A 20,300-nucleotide genomic window follows, 5' to 3' on the forward strand; every position below is an offset into this window, starting at 1 on the left:
TAGAGGCCTCCAGTCTCCACGCCTCCATTCTCCATTCCGAATAGAGGCCTCAAGTCTCCACGCCTCCAGTCTCCATTTCGAATAGAGGCCTCCGGTCTCCACGCCTCCAGTCTCCATTCCAAATAGAGGCCTCCGGTCTCCACGCCTCCAGTCTCCATTCCAAATAGAGGCCTCCGGTCTCCACGCCTCCAGTCTCCATTCCAAATAGAGGCCTCCGGTCTCCACGCCTCCAGTCTCCATTCCAAATAGAGGCCTCCGGTCTCCACGCCTCCAATCTCCATTCCAAATAGGGGCCTCCAGTCTCCACGCCTCCAGTCTCCATTCCGAATAGAGGCCTCCAGTCTCCACGCCTCCAGTCTCCATTTCGAATAGAGGCCTCTGGTCTCCACACCTCCAGTCTCCATTCCAAATAGAGGCCTCCGGTCTCCACGCCTCCAGTCTCCATTTCGAATAGAGGCCTCCAGTCGCCATTCCAAATAGAGGCCTCCGGTCTCCCCGCCTCCAGTCTCCATTTCGAATAGAGGGCTCCAGTCTCCATTCCGAATAAAGGCCTCCGGTCTCCACGCCTCCAGTCTCCATTTCGAATAGAGGCCTCCGGTCTCTACGCCTCCAGTCTTCATTCCAAATAGAGGCCTCCGGTCTCCCCACCTCCAGTCTCCATTTCGAATAGAGGCCTCCAGTCTCCATTCCGAATAGAGGCCTCCGGTCTCCACGCCTCCAGTCACCATTCCAAATAGAGGCCTCCGGTCTCCCCACCTCCAGTCTCCATTTCGAATAGAGGCCTCCAGTCTCCATTCCGAATAGAGGCCCCCGGTCTCCACGCCTCCAGTCTCCATTTCGAATAGAGGCCTCCAGTCTCCATTCCAAATAGAGGCCTCCGGTCTCCACGCCTCCAGTCTCCACGCCTCCAGTCTCCATTCCAAATAGAGGCCTCCGGTCTCCACGCCTCCAGTCTCCACGCCTCCAGTCTCCACGCCTCCAGTCTCCATTCCAAATAGAGGCCTCCGGTCTCCACGCCTCCAGTCTCCATTCCGAATAGAGGCTTCCGGTCTCCACGCCTCCAGTCTCCATTCCAAATAGAGGCCTCCGGTCTCCACGCCTCCAGTCTCCATTCCAAATAGAGGCCTCCGGTCTCCACGCCTCCAGTCTCCATTCCAAATAGAGGCCTCCAGTCAGCATTCCAAATAGAGGCCTCCGGTCTCCACGCCTCCAGTCTCCATTCCAAATAGAGGCCTCCGGTCTCCACGCCTCCAGTCTCCATTCCAAATAGAGGCCTCCAGTCAGCATTCCAAATAGAGGCCTCCGGTCTCCCCACCTCCAGTCTCCATTTCGAATAGAGGCCTCCGGTCTCTACGCCTCCAGTCTTCATTCCAAATAGAGGCCTCCGGTCTCCCCGCCTCCAGTCTCCATTTCGAATAGAGGCCTCCGGTCTCCATTCCAAATAGAGGCCTCCAGTCTCCACGCCTCCAGTCTCCATTTCGAATAGAGGCCTCCGGTCTCCCCGCTACCAGTCTCCATTCCGAATAGAGGCCTCCAGTCTCCACGCCTCCAGTCTCCATTCCGAATAGAGGCCTCCGGTCTCCACGCTTCCAGTCTCCATTCCAAATAGAGGCCTCCGGTCTCCACGCCTCCAGTCTCCATTCCGAATAGAGGCCTCCGGTCTCCACGCCTCCAGTCTCCATTTCGAATAGAGGCCTCCGGTCTCCACGCCTCCAGTCTCCATTCCAAATAGAGGCCTCCGGTCTCCACGCCTCCAGTCTCCATTCCAAATAGAGGCCTCCGGTCTCCACGCCTCCAGTCTCCATTCCGAATAGAGGCCTCAAGTCTCCACGCCTCCAGTCTCCATTTCGAATAGAGGCCTCTGGTCTCCACACCTCCAGTCTCCATTCCAAATAGAGGCCTCCGGTCTCCACGCCTCCAGTCTCCACGCCTCCAGTCTCCACGCCTTCAGTCTCCATTTCGAATAGAGGCCTCCAGTCGCCATTCCAAATAGAGGCCTCCGGTCTCCCCGCCTCCAGTCTCCATTTCGAATAGAGGGCTCCAGTCTCCATTCCGAATAGAGGCCTCCGGTCTCCACGGCTCCAGTCTCCATTTCGAATAGAGGCCTCCGGTCTCTACGCCTCCAGTCTTCATTCCAAATAGAGGCCTCCGGTCTCCCCACCTCCAGTCTCCATTTCGAATAGAGGCCTCCAGTCTCCATTTCGAATAGAGGCCTCCGGTCTCCACGCCTCCAGTCACCATTCCAAATAGAGGCCTCCGGTCTCCCCACCTCCAGTCTCCATTTCGAATAGAGGCCTCCAGTCTCCATTCCGAATAGAGGCCCCCGGTCTCCACGCCTCCAGTCTCCATTTCGAATAGAGGCCTCCAGTCTCCATTCCAAATAGAGGCCTCCGGTCTCCACGCCTCCAGTCTCCACGCCTCCAGTCTCCATTCCAAATAGAGGCCTCCGGTCTCCACGCCTCCAGTCTCCATTCCAAATAGAGGCCTCCGGTCTCCCCGCCTCCAGTCTCCATTTCGAATAGAGGCCTCCGGTCTCCATTCCAAATAGAGGCCTCCAGTCTCCACGCCTCCAGTCTCCATTTCGAATAGAGGCCTCCAGTCTCCATTCCGAATAGAGGCCTCCGGTCTCCACGCCTCCAGTCTCCACGCCTCCAGTCTCCATTCCAAATAGAGGCCTCCGGTCTCCACGCCTCCAGTCTCCATTCCAAATAGAGGCTTCCGGTCTCCACGCCTCCAGTCTCCATTTCGAATAGAGGCCTCCGGTCTCCATTCCAAATAGAGGCCTCCGGTCTCCCCGCCCCCAGTCTCCATTTCGAATAGAGGCCTCCAGTCTCCATTCCAAATAGAGGCCTCCGGTCTCCCCGCCTCCAGTCTCCATTTCGAATAGAGGCCTCCGGTCTCCATTCCAAATAGAGGCCTCCAGTCTCCACGCCTCCAGTCTCCATTTCGAATAGAGGCCTCCAGTCTCCATTCCGAATAGAGGCCTCCGGTCTCCACGCCTCCAGTCTCCACGCCTCCAGTCTCCATTCCAAATAGAGGCCTCCGGTCTCCACGCCTCCAGTCTCCATTCCAAATAGAGGCTTCCGGTCTCCACGCCTCCAGTCTCCATTTCGAATAGAGGCCTCCGGTCTCCATTCCAAATAGAGGCCTCCGGTCTCCCCGCCCCCAGTCTCCATTTCGAATAGAGGCCTCCAGTCTCCATTCCAAATAGAGGCCTCCGGTCTCCCCGCCTCCAGTCTCCATTTCGAATAGAGGCCTCCGGTCTCCATTCCAAATAGAGGCCTCCAGTCTCCACGCCTCCAGTCTCCATTTCGAATAGAGGCCTCCAGTCTCCATTCCAAATAGAGGCCTCCGGTCTCCACGCCTCCAGTCTCCATTCCAAATAGAGGCCTCCGGTCTCCACGCCTCCAGTCTCCATTCCGAATAGAGGCCTCAAGTCTCCACGCCTCCAGTCTCCATTCCGAATAGAGGCCTCAAGTCTCCACGCCTCCAGTCTCCATTTCGAATAGAGGCCTCCGGTCTCTACGCCTCCAGTCTTCATTCCAAATAGAGGCCTCCGGTCTCCCCACCTCCAGTCTCCATTTCGAATAGAGGCCTCCAGTCTCCATTTCGAATAGAGGCCTCCGGTCTCCACGCCTCCAGTCACCATTCCAAATAGAGGCCTCCGGTCTCCCCACCTCCAGTCTCCATTTCGAATAGAGGCCTCCAGTCTCCATTCCAAATAGAGGCCTCCGGTCTCCCCGCCTCCAGTCTCCATTTCGAATAGAGGCCTCCGGTCTCCATTCCAAATAGAGGCCTCCAGTCTCCACGCCTCCAGTCTCCATTTCGAATAGAGGCCTCCAGTCTCCATTCCGAATAGAGGCCTCCGGTCTCCACGCCTCCAGTCTCCACGCCTCCAGTCTCCATTCCAAATAGAGGCCTCCGGTCTCCACGCCTCCAGTCTCCATTCCAAATAGAGGCTTCCGGTCTCCACGCCTCCAGTCTCCATTTCGAATAGAGGCCTCCGGTCTCCATTCCAAATAGAGGCCTCCGGTCTCCCCGCCCCCAGTCTCCATTTCGAATAGAGGCCTCCAGTCTCCATTCCAAATAGAGGCCTCCGGTCTCCCCGCCTCCAGTCTCCATTTCGAATAGAGGCCTCCGGTCTCCATTCCAAATAGAGGCCTCCAGTCTCCACGCCTCCAGTCTCCATTTCGAATAGAGGCCTCCAGTCTCCATTCCAAATAGAGGCCTCCGGTCTCCACGCCTCCAGTCTCCATTCCAAATAGAGGCCTCCGGTCTCCACGCCTCCAGTCTCCATTCCGAATAGAGGCCTCAAGTCTCCACGCCTCCAGTCTCCATTTCGAATAGAGGCCTCTGGTCTCCACACCTCCAGTCTCCATTCCAAATAGAGGCCTCCGGTCTCCACGCCTCCAGTCTCCACGCCTCCAGTCTCCACGCCTTCAGTCTCCATTTCGAATAGAGGCCTCCAGTCGCCATTCCAAATAGAGGCCTCCGGTCTCCCCGCCTCCAGTCTCCATTTCGAATAGAGGGCTCCAGTCTCCATTCCGAATAGAGGCCTCCGGTCTCCACGGCTCCAGTCTCCATTTCGAATAGAGGCCTCCGGTCTCTACGCCTCCAGTCTTCATTCCAAATAGAGGCCTCTGGTCTCCCCACCTCCAGTCTCCATTTCGAATAGAGGCCTCCAGTCTCCATTTCGAATAGAGGCCTCCGGTCTCCACGCCTCCAGTCACCATTCCAAATAGAGGCCTCCGGTCTCCCCACCTCCAGTCTCCATTTCGAATAGAGGCCTCCAGTCTCCATTCCGAATAGAGGCCCCCGGTCTCCACGCCTCCAGTCTCCATTTCGAATAGAGGCCTCCAGTCTCCATTCCAAATAGAGGCCTCCGGTCTCCACGCCTCCAGTCTCCACGCCTCCAGTCTCCATTCCAAATAGAGGCCTCCGGTCTCCACGCCTCCAGTCTCCATTCCAAATAGAGGCTTCCGGTCTCCACGCCTCCAGTCTCCATTTCGAATAGAGGCCTCCGGTCTCCATTCCATATAGAGGCCTCCGGTCTCCCCGCCCCCAGTCTCCATTTCGAATAGAGGCCTCCAGTCTCCATTCCAAATAGAGGCCTCCGGTCTCCCCGCCTCCAGTCTCCATTTCGAATAGAGGCCTCCGGTCTCCATTCCAAATAGAGGCCTCCAGTCTCCACGCCTCCAGTCTCCATTTCGAATAGAGGCCTCCAGTCTCCATTCCGAATAGAGGCCTCCGGTCTCCACGCCTCCAGTCTCCACGCTTCCAGTCTCCACGCCTCCAGTCTCCATTCCAAATAGAGGCCTCCGGTCTCCACGCCTCCAGTCTCCATTCCAAATAGAGGCTTCCGGTCTCCACGCCTCCAGTCTCCATTTCGAATAGAGGCCTCCGGTCTCCATTCCAAATAGAGGCCTCCGGTCTCCCCGCCCCCAGTCTCCATTTCGAATAGAGGCCTCCAGTCTCCATTCCAAATAGAGGCCTCCGGTCTCCCCGCCTCCAGTCTCCATTTCGAATAGAGGCCTCCGGTCTCCATTCCAAATAGAGGCCTCCAGTCTCCACGCCTCCAGTCTCCATTTCGAATAGAGGCCTCCAGTCTCCATTCCAAATAGAGGCCTCCGGTCTCCACGCCTCCAGTCTCCACGCCTCCAGTCTCCATTCCAAATAGAGGCCTCCGGTCTCCACGCCTCCAGTCTCCATTCCAAATAGAGGCTTCCGGTCTCCACGCCTCCAGTCTCCATTTCGAATAGAGGCCTCCGGTCTCCATTCCAAATAGAGGCCTCCGGTCTCCCCGCCCCCAGTCTCCATTTCGAATAGAGGCCTCCAGTCTCCATTCCAAATAGAGGCCTCCGGTCTCCCCGCCTCCAGTCTCCATTTCGAATAGAGGCCTCCGGTCTCCATTCCAAATAGAGGCCTCCAGTCTCCACGCCTCCAGTCTCCATTTCGAATAGAGGCCTCCGGTCTCCCCGCTTCCAGTCTCCATTCCGAATAGAGGCCTCCGATCTCCACGCCTCCAGTCTCCATTCCAAATAGAGGCCTCCGGTCTCCCCGCTTCCAGTCTCCATTCCGAATAGAGGCCTCCGATCTCCACGCCTCCAGTCTCCATTCCAAATAGAGGCCTTCGGTCTCCCCACTTCCAGTTTCCATTCCGAATAGAGGCCCCCGGTCTCAACGCCTCCATTCCCCATAGAAATTGCAGATCTCCAGTCTTGGAGGCCGGAGCCCCGGATGTATGATCGTGACTATAGGCCTCCGGTCTCCATCGCGATTTGAGGTCTCCGGTCTGCAGTCTCCATCCCGACTCGAAATCTCTGGTATCCCTAGAAATCGCCGGTCTCTGGTCTCGGAGGCCGGAGCCGCCGATGTATGATGACCGGGCCACTTTTTAACGTTCACAAAGGGACCAATATTATTAAAAAACCTAGTTTGCTAACTCCTGTCCTTTTACTTAAACACAGGTATAATCAGCATTTAAATCAGTTGGGTGGGTTACAACTCGTAGGAGGGTAGTGGCCAGCCCTTCATACCACGCGAGCCTCACGTGTAAAACATGTGTAAATCCAATGGTGAGGATGACGTTGTTTAATGCCCAGAGCAGCATACCCTCTATAGCTACAGCTCAGGGTTTCAGCCCCAAATTTCAAACTTTGGATTTCGTGCGAGGACTAAGAGTTTGCATCTCAGATTATAAGGAAACCATTGACAATGAAAAGCGAGGTTTAAATTAAAAGTTAAAATGTTTAGATTCATTTACTGATAGCCGTAAATCGTATATAAGCGCCTGTTCATTCCGCGACTTTTGAACCCCTCAGATCTGACAGCGCCGCCGATACCGCCCAAGTTGAATCTAAAGAAGGAGTTTGAGGAAATCACGGTCAATTCCACCTTTGAGGTAGAATGCATCGGGAACCGACCCATCGACTGGACAGTCAGCCACAGATACGTGAGAGCCGTTCAAGTATTCTTTAACCGCTGGTAGATTGTATATTGATAGTTCATGATTTACCATTTTCAGCTCGGAAGAGGCGGTGAAATAGAAGTCATAGAATCCTTTGACGCTGATAACCGGGATTTTCCCTACAGCAGCAAGCTGATCCTTTCCAACGCGGAGTACTTGGACACAACATTTTATACTTGCCATTATAACGACGCTAACTTGAACGGACCGTTCGACAATGCCTCCGTTTACCTATACGTTCACGGTAAGTGTATTTGTAGAACTATCTTACAACGCCTAGAGAAGTTAAGCAAAGGTACGTCATGCTTTTAGCCGCGTTGTCAAGTTAGCTCGACGAAACATTTGTTAAGTGAACTTTGACGATATCGGGTGCTTAACCTCCAGTGACGGTTCTAAGTAGTTGCTTGCCCATTGTTCATAGTCGAGCCTAGCCATGAAAATCCAGGATCCGCCACTATGAACCTAGGGTCAGATGTGCACAGAGAGGTGGCATTGTTTTCCTCGTTATTTAATTTAACTAGAGGGGTGAGGCTAAAAATGCCCTGCTTTAAAAAAATATATAACGCACTAACAAGTGGAGTACCCGAGGTGTTTATTGCAGATTTTGTTCAAAGTCGGCCGTAATGTAGACCTATATCAGATATGAAATTTCCCAAAAGGAGTCGTTGCACTACCCATTCGATTTGCCATGGCAACCGAAAATGTACAATTTTACCCAAAAAAGTCCCAATTTACCCAAACTTGATGAAATTTACCTAAATGTGGTCCAAATTACCCATTTCGATATTTTAAATTTTTTTGAAAAATATTCGTAAGTATCCTGTGAAACCGAGAAAATTCCATACTTTTTTAAATTAAGATTTTTTTGTTTAAAGTGGTCCAAAACATTTTCGTTTGCCATGGTAAATCGAATGGATAGTGCAACGTCTCCTTATGGGAAATTTCATATCTCATATAGGTCTACATTACGGCCGACTTGTAAGAAAAGCGAAAAAGTGGCGACTCTCGTCAACTTCAAATAATAATCAACTAATTAATTCGGCGCTCGATGGGTATCAGTCCCTTTTACTTAAGCATACCAGTACCACGCCGGTGTTGTTGATAAAAGGGGTTTTCTTCCCCTGACTTATATGTCCCCGCGAGAAAGGGACCACCATTGAGTTGGGAATATAAATCTAGAGATCCAATTAAATCTGCTCCCCGCGAAACAAGTTTTTGAAAATTACGAATGTGTCGTCTCCTCTAAAATGACGAGGAAACGTTATCATATGACCCGTGGCGCCATCCATTATTTTTGAAAAACAAAATATTTTTGCCGGAAAACGCGTCTTATTTGAACGAACCATCGAAAGATAGACGGCGCCACGGGTAGAATGATAACGTTTTCTCGTCATTTGGAAACAGACGACGGTATTCTTATTTTTAAAAATTTGTTTAGCGAAATACCGAAATCTGATGTTTCGATTGGACCTCTAGATTAATATTCCCAACTCAATGGGGACCACTGCTTGAACGTTAGGGGGAAACTAAAATGACATAACCGATCATGAGTTTGCGTTCAAATAGCTGCTTAATGTAAAACTTCGCGTCTCTAGCAACCTTGGTTCTATCATATCTCTAATATATTTTAAAATTTACGATGAAAAAAAGCTTGTGGCTCGCTTCGCAATAGGTGCGATTTCATTACTCCCAATATTGTTATACTAGGTTTGGACCCTAGGTCTCGCCGCCTGGGGTAGTACGCCACCAAATTAAAAAAAAACAACACTGCTAGGTTGTTCACAAAATGGAACGAGGCAATAATATTGTTCAAAGTCCAAACACTAGTGTTTCGTCGTTGTATCAAATTCGCATATCCCGAGAACATTTTAATAGAATAATAATTTTAATTAAAACAAGTTGGCAAGCCAAAATATACCTCTCCTCGGAAGAGTTTTAAATTTTCAGTGAAGCGTAACTGTATCCGTGGTTCTGCGGTATAACGCTCACCTATGGTGCAAGAGGGCTCGGGTTCGAATCCCGGCCGATTAAAATATTATACTACACCCTATGACAAAAAGAGGTCGCTTTTGGAAAAACCTTTTCCCTGATTCTAAGAAACTGCGTACGCAGTGATTACCCTTTGCCCCGAAAATGCGAGCGCGTTCGCAGGCCTGACAGACAGAACCACAGACAGACCCACAGACAGACAGACACGGTGGTTGTATAACCCCTCCTAGGGTACAAAGTCCGCCTCGGAGAGGTAAAAATCCGAGGGGCTGACCACTATACTTAATCGGTGTACAGGCCCGTAGCTTTGACTGTACTAAAAAGATTACGTAATCGATTACAAATTTAGCACTACCAAAGGCTGTAATCGGTGTACAGAATTTAAGGAAGTGGTTAGCCCGTCGAAAAAATCACCAGTTCCGACGTCACGCGAAGGAATCGGTTCTGCGCAAGACTAGTTTCAACGTATTCCAAAGTCATTGCGTATGAATATTGACCGATTTTTAAATTACTTTTTTGCGAGTGACACTACCTTTACATCATGAGGTATAGCAGGCTTATGTTCTTGCTTTTAAGCCCTAACATGGCGGCGTATTTTCACGCGCAAAATGAATTTTAAGATCCACCTATTGAATGCTATATCACGATTATAACATAAGTTTGTGTGTACATCTTTAATTATTAAAAATGTCATAAATGTGACCAATAAATTCATAGTTTACGAATAAATTGCTTACCTGTTTTAAGTATTTTACTCTTTCATTATCATGAACTAACTAAACCAAAGCCGACGATAAAGTTTGAAAAATTTCAAAGAATTCTGGGTAAAATGCGATTTCCCATAATTCTCAGAATAGTTTGAATTGATTTCACTAGGTGCAGTATTCAAACGATAAAGGACTATTGATAAAACAAAAACGAGTTTCGGTAGCAACATCTTATCGCAGTGGCAATTTGAAAAATTTTAATTATATGTAAATTTATGGTGATAGTCCACTCTTGGGCCAACCCCCCCCCCCTTTCCCTGGGTACTTTATTCCTGTGCCGCCTCACCTGTCGCACCTACCTATGTAGAAAATTTGGATTTGGGTTTACACCGATTTTCTCTGGTTTAATTTTTTGGTTCAGGGAGAGCTATATTTTACTTTATATCGCCGACTGAAAAACGATATAAGGTTTTTTTTATCGTTTTGTTTTGGGAGGTTTCTAATTGCGCCTATATGATTTTGTTCCGGACTAAAGTTTATCTAAGTAAAATGACAAGTTTTGTTTTTAAAGTTTAGTTTTATTTTTAGGAATAGTGGTTTTCTCCATCCTTGTCGACTTCGAGGCTAGGTCGAGAGTGCCAATACATTTTTCAAATACAATGAAAGAAAGCTGGGTTGTGAAATCAACGGACTCGATGCGGGAATCTTGGACGCCTGGGGAAAACGGGGGAAATTGGCTCAAAGTGGCGAAATTTTAGCGCCAAATCGGCGCTGTCCATTTCCCCGGTTCCAAGAATCCCACGTCGACAACCGAGCCTACGTGTTACAATATAATAGACATTTTTAGAGGATTATTTTTACATTTGGAAAGTTTTTAAGATATTATTTTTGCAATTGTAATTTATACATGTTTGGATTTTATTTTAAATTATACAATTTTAGTTCTACACTTACATTTTATTATTTTTTATTTATTTACGACATTTGATTTAAACATTTTAATTAAATTACGAGGCGGTTTTTTAACAACCTAGTTACGACACTAATTTAACAACTCTCTTGTTTTCTGAAGGTACATTTTTTTTAAATTTATGTATTTATGTGTATTTATCGCTATGAACAATGTTCAGGCAATCTAAGCCACTCAGGGCCAGGTTCATATGGCTAATTTTTAACATGGCTGCTCAGCGAGATTCCACTATATGTTTTATAGTGCAATAGAAGATCGGGCTCTGCGGGTCCATCGTTAGTGGTTTTTGCGTTAATCCCTAAACTAACAAGTTGGAGGTTATAGTCCTTTCATTCTTTCGAGTTTCTTAAATAAGGCTTATAGATACTCAAAGCTACTAGTTACCTTTTAAATACGGTCTTTCCTTTTTACGATATTATAGACGAAAAACACCTTTTAACTCCGGTATTTAAAATCATCAAATCCACTCCGAGCGAAGTTTTGGAAATTCCGTGTCGGACTACCAACCCCAAATCAAACGTGACCTTGTGGAAGCTAGAAGGTCAGGATGAGGTGATGGTCGACTGGGAAGAGAGACACGTACATTACGATCCCCAGCGCGGATTTGTTGTTACCGTACCAGACATATACTACAGCGGTAAATTTTACTGTATAGCCGCCCTTGACGATATAGAATCAAACGCGCACGTCATCCTTCAGTTCTCACGTAACTCAAAAACCTTTTAAAAAGCATCTCTAGGCTATTTACATTTAACCTTTTTTCACCGTATTTAGCTAGTGTCAAAAAGATATTGGATCTGACCATCAAAGAAGAAGGCACGGAACACCCAACAATTTGGTCCAACTTCAGTTTAAATTGTTTGCTTGATATTGAACTTAATGGAATTGCTACTTTGACGTGGGACTACCCTGGAAAATCAAAAGTAGGTCCTGGAATAATCTTTGCAAATAGAAAGGAGAAACGCACGATTCCAATGTACGCTTCTCTTATCGCAGGGAAATGTTTCCGGAAGGTACTTAGTTCAGAAGCTGACGGGTTCAACGTACAAAGCTCCGGGTTCGTCTACTTTCGTCACAAGAATACAGTCGAAGATAACTGTGCTTGACGCTCAAAAAATGGACGAGGGTTCCTATACTTGCAAAGTTACTAAAGACTCTCGCGAAACCGTACACACTATCCTCGTTAAAGTCAGAGGTAAGCGTAAAACGAAATTATCTTGTACGAAAGAGACGGCATTCTTGTATTTACTGACCTCCAGATTAGCCATACTAACTGACTGTAGGTGACGAGCTGCAACCGTACATAAACATCACGATGGCGACCGATAAAGAGTATATATCCACCGCCGAGAAAACTACGGCCAAGATGGTTTTCGAGATCACCTCCTCCTTTAGCAGAAAGGACTTGAGGGTTAAATACTTAAAGAATGACATTGAATTAAAACAAAAACCAAAAAAATACAACACAACGAACTCCATTCACCGCGGCAACGGAACAATCACGTTTAGAGAAATCCTCACCATTAATTCCGTTGCACGAACTGACAGCGGTGATTACACCATTTTAGCCAGTAGCGGAGATTATGAAGGCACAGAAATGATTCGTCTTTTCGTCGAAGGTAATATTTTTGTTAAGGCGAAAAGTAAAACGGAAGTAAAGAGTGTCTTGAAACTATGAAAACCTATGAAATTTTGACATTTCTCTATAAAATAGGTCTTGAGTGCTCTTATATTTGAGCTAATATATTTCCCTTTCATTAACTTTCCTACAAAAGACACACTTTAGTGAAAAAGTAACATTTTGGTCTTAATTCTAATATAGCTCCACCAATTGCTCGCGTTGAAAATGAACTGGGGTATTATAGCCATGGTCAGAAATACACTTTATATTGCGTCGTGGACGGCTACCCGAATGTCACTGTTTCCTGGAAGTGGCGCAAATGCGAAGATTTCGACGTGTGTGAGCAGCATTGGTCTGACATGGACAACCTCTCCTCTTGGGACAACCACGCCATGGTGAACGATATAAATAAAACATTCCCCTACAAACACCAAAGGTCATTAGAGGTCATGGCTAATCAGTCTGGGGAATATTTATGTTTGGGATCCAATAATTTAGGCTATGACAATATAACTACGAAATTTACCGTTACTGGTTAGTAACATTTCAAATAGCTATAAGAAGTATCATCTAACTATTGTGGTTAAAAATTTTGTTCTTGTAAATCTTAGACGTTGAAGATGGTTTCGGAATTACCGCTTCCAAAACCAGGGTTATAGAAGGTGATGACGTACACTTAACATGCAAGGCACACCGTTTCGAGTTCTCGAATATATCTTGGTACATCACGGACTCCAATGGTGAAAATGTGTCTTTGGAATCCAGTGCCAATGGTAAGTTATACACAAATTATTAGCTTAAAGGTCCCCAGAATTGGTTGAAACTTTTTGGATTGAATTTCCGGTAGTTCACGTGGCTCAGGCATACCTTGACGTTTCTATTAAATACGTTATAGCGTAGCTCCACTCTCAAAATTCAAACGATAATGTGGCACTTTAAATATTCCGAAGATTTTACCGTTAACCAATCACAATTTTTTGCCGCAGAATGGCAAGTTACCGAAGGTCAAACCCCGTACTCTTTATCGTCACGCATTAACGTAACGGACATCAAGAACACCAACGAATCTTTAATTTGCAAAGGTGGACGCTTAGACGAATTGGAGATAACCGAAACCAACTACACACTGGTCGTTTATCGTATGTGTCCCAAACGTTATTCCAAATATAAACGAAATTTTAACGTCCCTGATTTGTTTTCGATAGCCTCCAGCAAACCCCAATTTAAATCAAACCAAACGACCACTAAACTGGAACTGGAAGTGGGTCGTAGCGGTACTCTGGATTGTACCTCTACTGGTGTTCCCCAACCCAGCGTAACTTGGTACAAGGATGGTCAACCAGTTAAGAAAGGTAACATCATAAAAACCGCCGCCAAAGGACAGATTCTTCACATTAGTGTGGCCTTGAAGGCCAACGTCGAAGGAACCTACAAATGCGTAGTCCAGAACAGAATCGGTGTGCGAGAACGTACCTTCAGTGTCTACGTCGAAAGTAATGAATCCGTATCCACTGAGACTATCGCCTTGGCCGTTGTTTTGCCCATTATTATAATTATGCTTCTGATCGTTGGATTTTGTTGGATTCGACGCGTACATAAAGAACGAGTAAGTCTTTACTTCACGAGCTCGCTTGTGGGTTTATATTTTATGAACAATATCTTTTTCTGATTAGGAAGAGAAAGCCGAATTGAAAGCCCTGAGTCAGGAGTTATTCAACAAAGGCCAGATTGAACTTTTAAACCCGGAAATGGCCTTGGATGATCAGGTTGAACTGCTGCCCTACGATCATCGTTGGGAGTTCCCCAAGGAAAGGTTGAAGATGGGTCGAATTCTTGGTCAAGGCGCCTTTGGGAGGGTGGTTCAGGCAGAAGCCATTGGACTAGAAGATGAAGGGAGCACCACAGTTGCTGTCAAGATGCTGAAAGGTAAGTGACATCTCGTAAGGTCAAGTTGTAAGAAGCAGCGAACTTAAATGTGTAATTTCAGAAAGAGCTGATAAAACCCAACGGAAAGCATTGGTGGCAGAACTAAAGATCCTGATTCACTTGGGCAAGCATTTAAATATCGTTAATTTACTCGGAGCTGTCACCAAGAATATGATGAAAGGTAATTTTTCTTTCTGCTTTCGTTGTTTTATCGACACTGAGCCGTAATTAAAGTCTATTGTTACAGGGGAGTTGTTGGTGATGGTGGAATTCTGCCGGTATGGAAATCTTCGCAATTACCTTCTCAAACGAAAAAATAGGTTTATCAATCAATTGGATCCTGAAACCGGTCAGGTTGACCCTGATTTGACCGTTTTACCAGATTCACCCGTTAGAACGGAGTTGGCTGCCAACGAGGGACTTAGTAACCCCATCTATGGGTGAATATTGAACTATTTCTTAACAGAGGACAATAATTTACACTCACTACTTTTAAATAGACAAAAAGTTAATTACGCCGATTTGATGCACGAAAATCACTCGGGTAAAAGTTACAATGTGTCCATGGTTCCTAGTAGCCCTAGTACCTCGAATGGTAGGTCTGCTCCTTTCAGGTGGCTTTCAGTCAATGACGAAGAAGACTTATGCCAAGCCGTTACGACTTGCGACCTGCTCTGTTACGCTTTCCAAGTGGCCAGAGGAATGCAGTATCTCTCTTCCAGAAAAGTAAAGAATGAATGATTAGTTGATTTGAGCATAGTCTTCCTCCTGTTTCTTTTTCATTTAAATGATTAATCTCTCTTCGCAGCTGCTACATCGGGACTTGGCGGCCAGAAACGTTCTATTGGCTGACGATTTTGTTGTGAAAATTTGCGATTTTGGCCTGGCTAAGGATTGCTACAATTATGACACTTATCGAATACAAGGAAATGTAAATATAAAGTGATTAATTTATTAATTGTTGTGGTTTTAACAAATTGCAATCAAAGGGACCATTACCTATTAAATGGATGGCCTTGGAATCGCTCTCGGACAAAGTGTACACCATTAAAAGCGACGTGTACGTATCGAGTACTTTCGAAGATATAAATTACAAGTGGTATAATTAACTTTTCAAATTTATAGCTGGTCGTTTGGGATATTGCTGTGGGAATTTTTCACTTTGGGCGGTGACCCGTACCCCGGAGTGGATCTGGATGAAGAGTTCTTCAAAAGGCTGAAGGGAGGGTACCGAATGGAGAAGCCCGACTACGCGCCTAATGATGTGTAAGCATGAGACCTTTATAGCTCAAACCATTACACAATTAAGTATTTTTGGTTGAACTATTTAGCTACCGCATCATGCTCCACTGCTGGAACCCCGAGCCCAAAAACAGACCCGATTTTGAGACATTGGGCGATCTGTTTGGTGATTTTCTGCAAGCAACCGTCAAAGAGGTATGAGAAGCGTTACAAATAGTACCAAGCTATAGTTGAACGCTAAAACGATAATTCTTTTTATATATGATAGTACACCCTGATAGGACCCGGTAATTAGGTTGAAACCATATTTTAAAGCATTGTATTAAAGGTTAATGAACTCATAGGTTAGGTAGAAATGTATCTGTTGCATTTTCCCAGTTTTAGCGCGGCATCCTTGTCATCCCCCACACCAAGAATGTATTTATTTATGTTCAGGGAGAATGAATATGTCGAGACTATCGACGGACACGGTGAGGCCTTAACCCCGTCACGCTAAGGGGGGGGGGGAAAGGAGGCAGTCTTATTTTTTGCGTCGTCGCCGAGGGGCAGGTCACTTCCTTGATTAACGACGCACCCCTCAAAAGATTAAATCTGATTTAATCGTGATTATTTTGATTAAATTCAATTTAATCACGTTTAATCATGACTAGAATGTTTAAATCTGATTTAATCATGATTAAATGATTAAATCTGTTAAAAATGATTAAATCCTGATTAAAAAATTATATCGTGATTAGTATGATTAAATCGTACTTTAGTTTTGATTTTAATGATGAATTCTCTATTCGACCGATTATATTAATTAAATCGTGATTAAAATGATTTAATCTAATTAAAATGATTTAATCTAATTAAAATGATTTAATCTAATTAAAATGATTTAATCTAATTAAAATGATTTAATCTAATTAAAATGATTTAATCTAATTAAAATGATTTAATCTAATTAAAATGATTTAATCTAATTAAAATGATTTAATCTAATTAAAATGATTTAATCTAATTAAAATGATTTAATCTAATTAAAATGATTTAATCTAATTAAAATGATTTAATCTAATTAAAATGATTTAATCTAATTAAAATGATTTAATCTAATTAAAATGATTTAATCTAATTAAAATGATTTAATCTAATTAAAATGATTTAATCTAATTAAAATGATTTAATCTAATTAAAATGATTTAATCTAATTAAAATGATTTAATCTAATTAAAATGATTTAATCTAATTAAAATGATTTAATCTAATTAAAATGATTTAATCTAATTAAAAAGATTAGATCATGATTAGAATGATTTAATCTAATTAAAAAGATTAGATCATGATTAGAATGATTAAATCTCGTTTAAATGATTAAATCCTGATTAAAAAGATTAGATCATGATTAGAATGTTTAAATCTCGTTTAAATCGTGATTAGATTTTTTAATCTTGATTACCCTGATTTAATCACGATTACCCTGATTTAATCATTTTACTGTGACTAAGACGCACCCAAAATGGAAGTGACCTGCCCCTCGGTCCTCGCAGCAGCGTTAATCGCGTCGAAAAACGTAATTTTAAATAACCAATGAGATTGCAGTATTATTTGATTTTATTAAAGCGGAGGAGCATACCGGGGGCCCAAGCGCGCAGCGGTTGGAATTGGAGAAACGCTAAGAACAATCTCGACATATTCATTCTCCCTGAGTATAATAAATACATTCTTGCCCACACTTTATCTACCGAGACGTACTCTTCGTATATGCAGGGCCAGATTAAGCGGATTTTCGGCCGGGGGCCATATCTCAGTGAACAGCCTCAGCACCCCAAAATGAGCTCGGAACACAAGGAGGGTGCAATACCTCACGAGTCAAACCACTACTAGTTACTGTCTTATTTTATATAATTCAAAATATTTCAGATTTCGTGATTTGAGGATGCAACAAGATTACTTTGGTGTCCCTATTTGGCCAATTGTCCCCCTTTGCACCCCTTAATCCAACCATACGTCTATTTCTCTTACTAGCATTTAAGGGGGGGGGGGGCAGTACTGAGATTTTTTTCGTCCGACCGGCGTTCCTCGAACTAAATCTATAAACACTGCACTGAATACTACTCACCCCTCCTAAATTTCGGTTCGCCCGGTCTACATCCATAGCCTGGCTTCGGCCCTGAAACTACACGATAAAGTAAAAAAGAGCAACAACTTAAGGGGAAAATTAAACTTCATCAAGTAAAATAAAAAACTAAAAATAATAATAGTAATAATAAAAACAATATTAAATAAAAAATTATAAAATTTAAACACATTTAAAACATTGTATTATTTCTTGGTATAACAAAACTGGTGTTAAGAACTTCTATGCGAAAATACATTTGAAGAACTATCTTGTCTTAAACTTTACAGTTTCGCGTACTTAAAAGATATCCACCTACAGAGCAGCAGTGGCTCCCGTTGTTATCCCCGTCTCCGTCCTGGCGCATTGATTGGAAAGTCGAGATTTAGCTAGAAGCAGCGTATAGAGAAAATTCCGCTTGCTTTGGGGCTATGATTAACTTATAGTAATATTTTTATACGTAACTTTTCATTACGGCAGTTTTATCTGGAACTGGACAACCACTACGCCGACATGAACTCGTTACACAAACCAATCGACTATCTGTCCATGAGTCAGACTAATTACCTCACCATGAACCAAGACGAAAATAAAGCGCAAATTGTAAACTACGACAATGTGAATTGCGTTCGTTCCGTCGACAACGGACCCGTGCCGTCGGACCCCATGTTAGCCGTGCCCATGATCCAACTGGAGCCCATCAACGTCCATTACAAGATTCGAAAGAACAAAGGAAGACCCGCTCCAGAGATCCCGGATGCGGAAAGTGACACCTCAGTGCGGGAAACAGACTATTTGATGATGGACAACGCCAACGGCGACACCAAGAGCTTCTCGAGAAAACGGAAAGGCAACGAATCCTTAAGATCTCACGCTTCAAGCGGATTTCATTCCGATTTGGACACGAGCGTTGAAACCACCGTACCGCCATCTTACAGCTTAGTTATATCGGAGGAATTAGGGATAGAAGTTTGATAGTTATCTCTCGCACTGGCCTTAGTTGTCAAAGAATACATTACAATAAATTACGCAAATGTTTCAGTTTGGGTCTATGAACGGTAGAGTACAAGTGGCCAAATCTCTTTGTTTTATGTCGTTCTCTCTAGTCAATTCGTGACCCTGCAGTGATCAAAATACCTGTTTTTTCTATATTTGTCTTCTTGTTTGTCATTTTTATTGTTTACATGTATATGAAACTTAATATATAAGTTATTGTGAAACCCAAATATGATTTATATATTAAAAATATTGCTTAAATATTAATACTGTAGCTGTTGAGTATTTGATCAACTTGAAAGACGTCAAGTAGCTCTTCCAGACGAATATATGCTTGGAAGAAATTTTAACGTTTTCTTTCTCAAGCTAAATATTAATCTTTCATTGATTCCCCTTTACTAATGATAACTAAAAGGGCGGTGCCGGACAGAACGGCTAAATTAAAACGGCGCATGCGATAAAAGACTAAAAAAATTAAGGCTAATAAACAAACGGCGAACGTATCCAAAAAGGCGAAAGATAAAATAAAAAAGGCTAATACCAAAACGTCTAAAAAATTACAAAAAGATAACGCGTCAAATAAATAAAGGTTTAGGTGCAATAATAAATTTTTTATTTGCGTAATTGTCTAAGAGAACAGCAGTTATGTTTACTTTAACTCAAAAAGGTAAAGAATTGTTTCTATATAACGGATATTCTTATGCTAGAGATCGAGATTATAAACAGAAAGTCTACTGGAGGTGTTCTAAAAAATTCATAAGGCTATCATACTAGTTAGTTTCGAGGGCCATAATATACATAGCTTTACAACGAAAACTGTAATACATAAGAAAACATTTGAGTAGTAGGATTTTACCAATTCTACCGCAAATTGGAGCCGTTGGAGCCCGTTGGAGCCGTTGGAACCATTGGAGCTCATTGTATCCATTGGAGCCCAAACTTTTTGTAAATAACCTATGCGAGGGTGAGATAAGATAAGGCTTTATCGGTACTTAGAGGACAGAAAAGTAAAACTTTGCTTTATCGGTACTTAAGAGGACAGAGAACTGAACCAAGAAGTTATTAGAACTAAGATAACAGATAACTTTTCCCTATCGCTAGCCAATCTCTATATTTTCCTAGTGAGGGTTACCTCTCCGAAATACTTCATGTACCCAAAATTGGACCGCAAGTTTTTTCTTTTTAGGGGAATCTCTATGGGAGTTTAATATTACAATAAGGCTAATAGGTCCGGTTTGGGGTACTTTTGGTGCGAAATGGGGTACATAGGGCCGAAAATTGTGACTTTGGTCGTTTTTAGGGTACTTTTAGTCCATTTTGGTCCATTTTTGGGTACATCAGAAAAGCAGTTGGAAAAACGAAGATCCGTAATTTTCCACCCATCCCCAAACTCCATATATTTATTGCTGTAATTTATTTATCACTTCCATTCACAATAATTTCTAATCTCTATAATATAATTATAAGGACAAGTTATTTAAATTTATTATATAAACAATTTCAATTAAAGGGACGAAACTACCTTCTGCAAGAGCAACTTGTATAAATAATTTAATTAAAAGTTCTCCCTTTCGTATTTTTTCGTTCGAGTTGGTTCTTTTTCCCCTGATCTCCTAGTTTCTGCTTCTGTCTTAAGTATTTATAAATACTAGGACGTCACAAAACCCCAAATTGTATTTTTGACACAGACTTGAGCGGAGCGAGCGAGACGTGAAATAAGAGCATACAAGAAATAGTTATTAAATTGAGCAAACATTTTATACATCGCCAAAGTTACAAAA

General features: G+C 44.1%; 1 protein-coding gene across 1 annotated transcript; it reads left to right on the top strand.

The window, feature by feature from the left end:
* The first annotated feature begins 12,196 nt into the window (after positions 1-12,196).
* On the top strand, positions 12,197-18,658 carry LOC149944246 (vascular endothelial growth factor receptor 1-like). The gene is made up of 14 exons (XM_090174775.1): positions 12,197-12,252; positions 12,456-12,788; positions 12,866-13,027; positions 13,241-13,393; positions 13,460-13,860; positions 13,928-14,180; positions 14,242-14,361; positions 14,428-14,620; positions 14,681-14,906; positions 14,989-15,111; positions 15,170-15,240; positions 15,306-15,446; positions 15,512-15,617; positions 18,004-18,658. The coding sequence occupies exons 1-14, from the start codon at positions 12,231-12,233 to the stop codon at positions 18,496-18,498; spliced, it is 2,799 nt and encodes a 932-aa protein (XP_090030901.1). The 5' UTR covers positions 12,197-12,230; the 3' UTR covers positions 18,499-18,658.
* The last annotated feature ends 1,642 nt before the right edge of the window (positions 18,659-20,300 follow it).

The sequence above is a fragment of the Leiobunum rupestre genome, chromosome 5, assembly GCF_980474605.1.
Source record: "Leiobunum rupestre chromosome 5, qqLeiRupe1.1.hap1, whole genome shotgun sequence".
In the NCBI taxonomy this organism is placed as follows: Eukaryota; Metazoa; Arthropoda; class Arachnida; order Opiliones; family Sclerosomatidae; genus Leiobunum; species Leiobunum rupestre.

Coding starts and splice junctions, on each gene's coding strand:
- LOC149944246 (XM_090174775.1), top strand. CDS start 12,231: ATGATTCGTCTTTTCGTCGAAG. Junction 14,362..14,427: donor CACCAAGAATATGATGAAAG/GTAATTTTTCTT, acceptor CTATTGTTACAG/GGGAGTTGTTGGTGATGGTG. Junction 15,447..15,511: donor GACTACGCGCCTAATGATGT/GTAAGCATGAGA, acceptor TGAACTATTTAG/CTACCGCATCATGCTCCACT.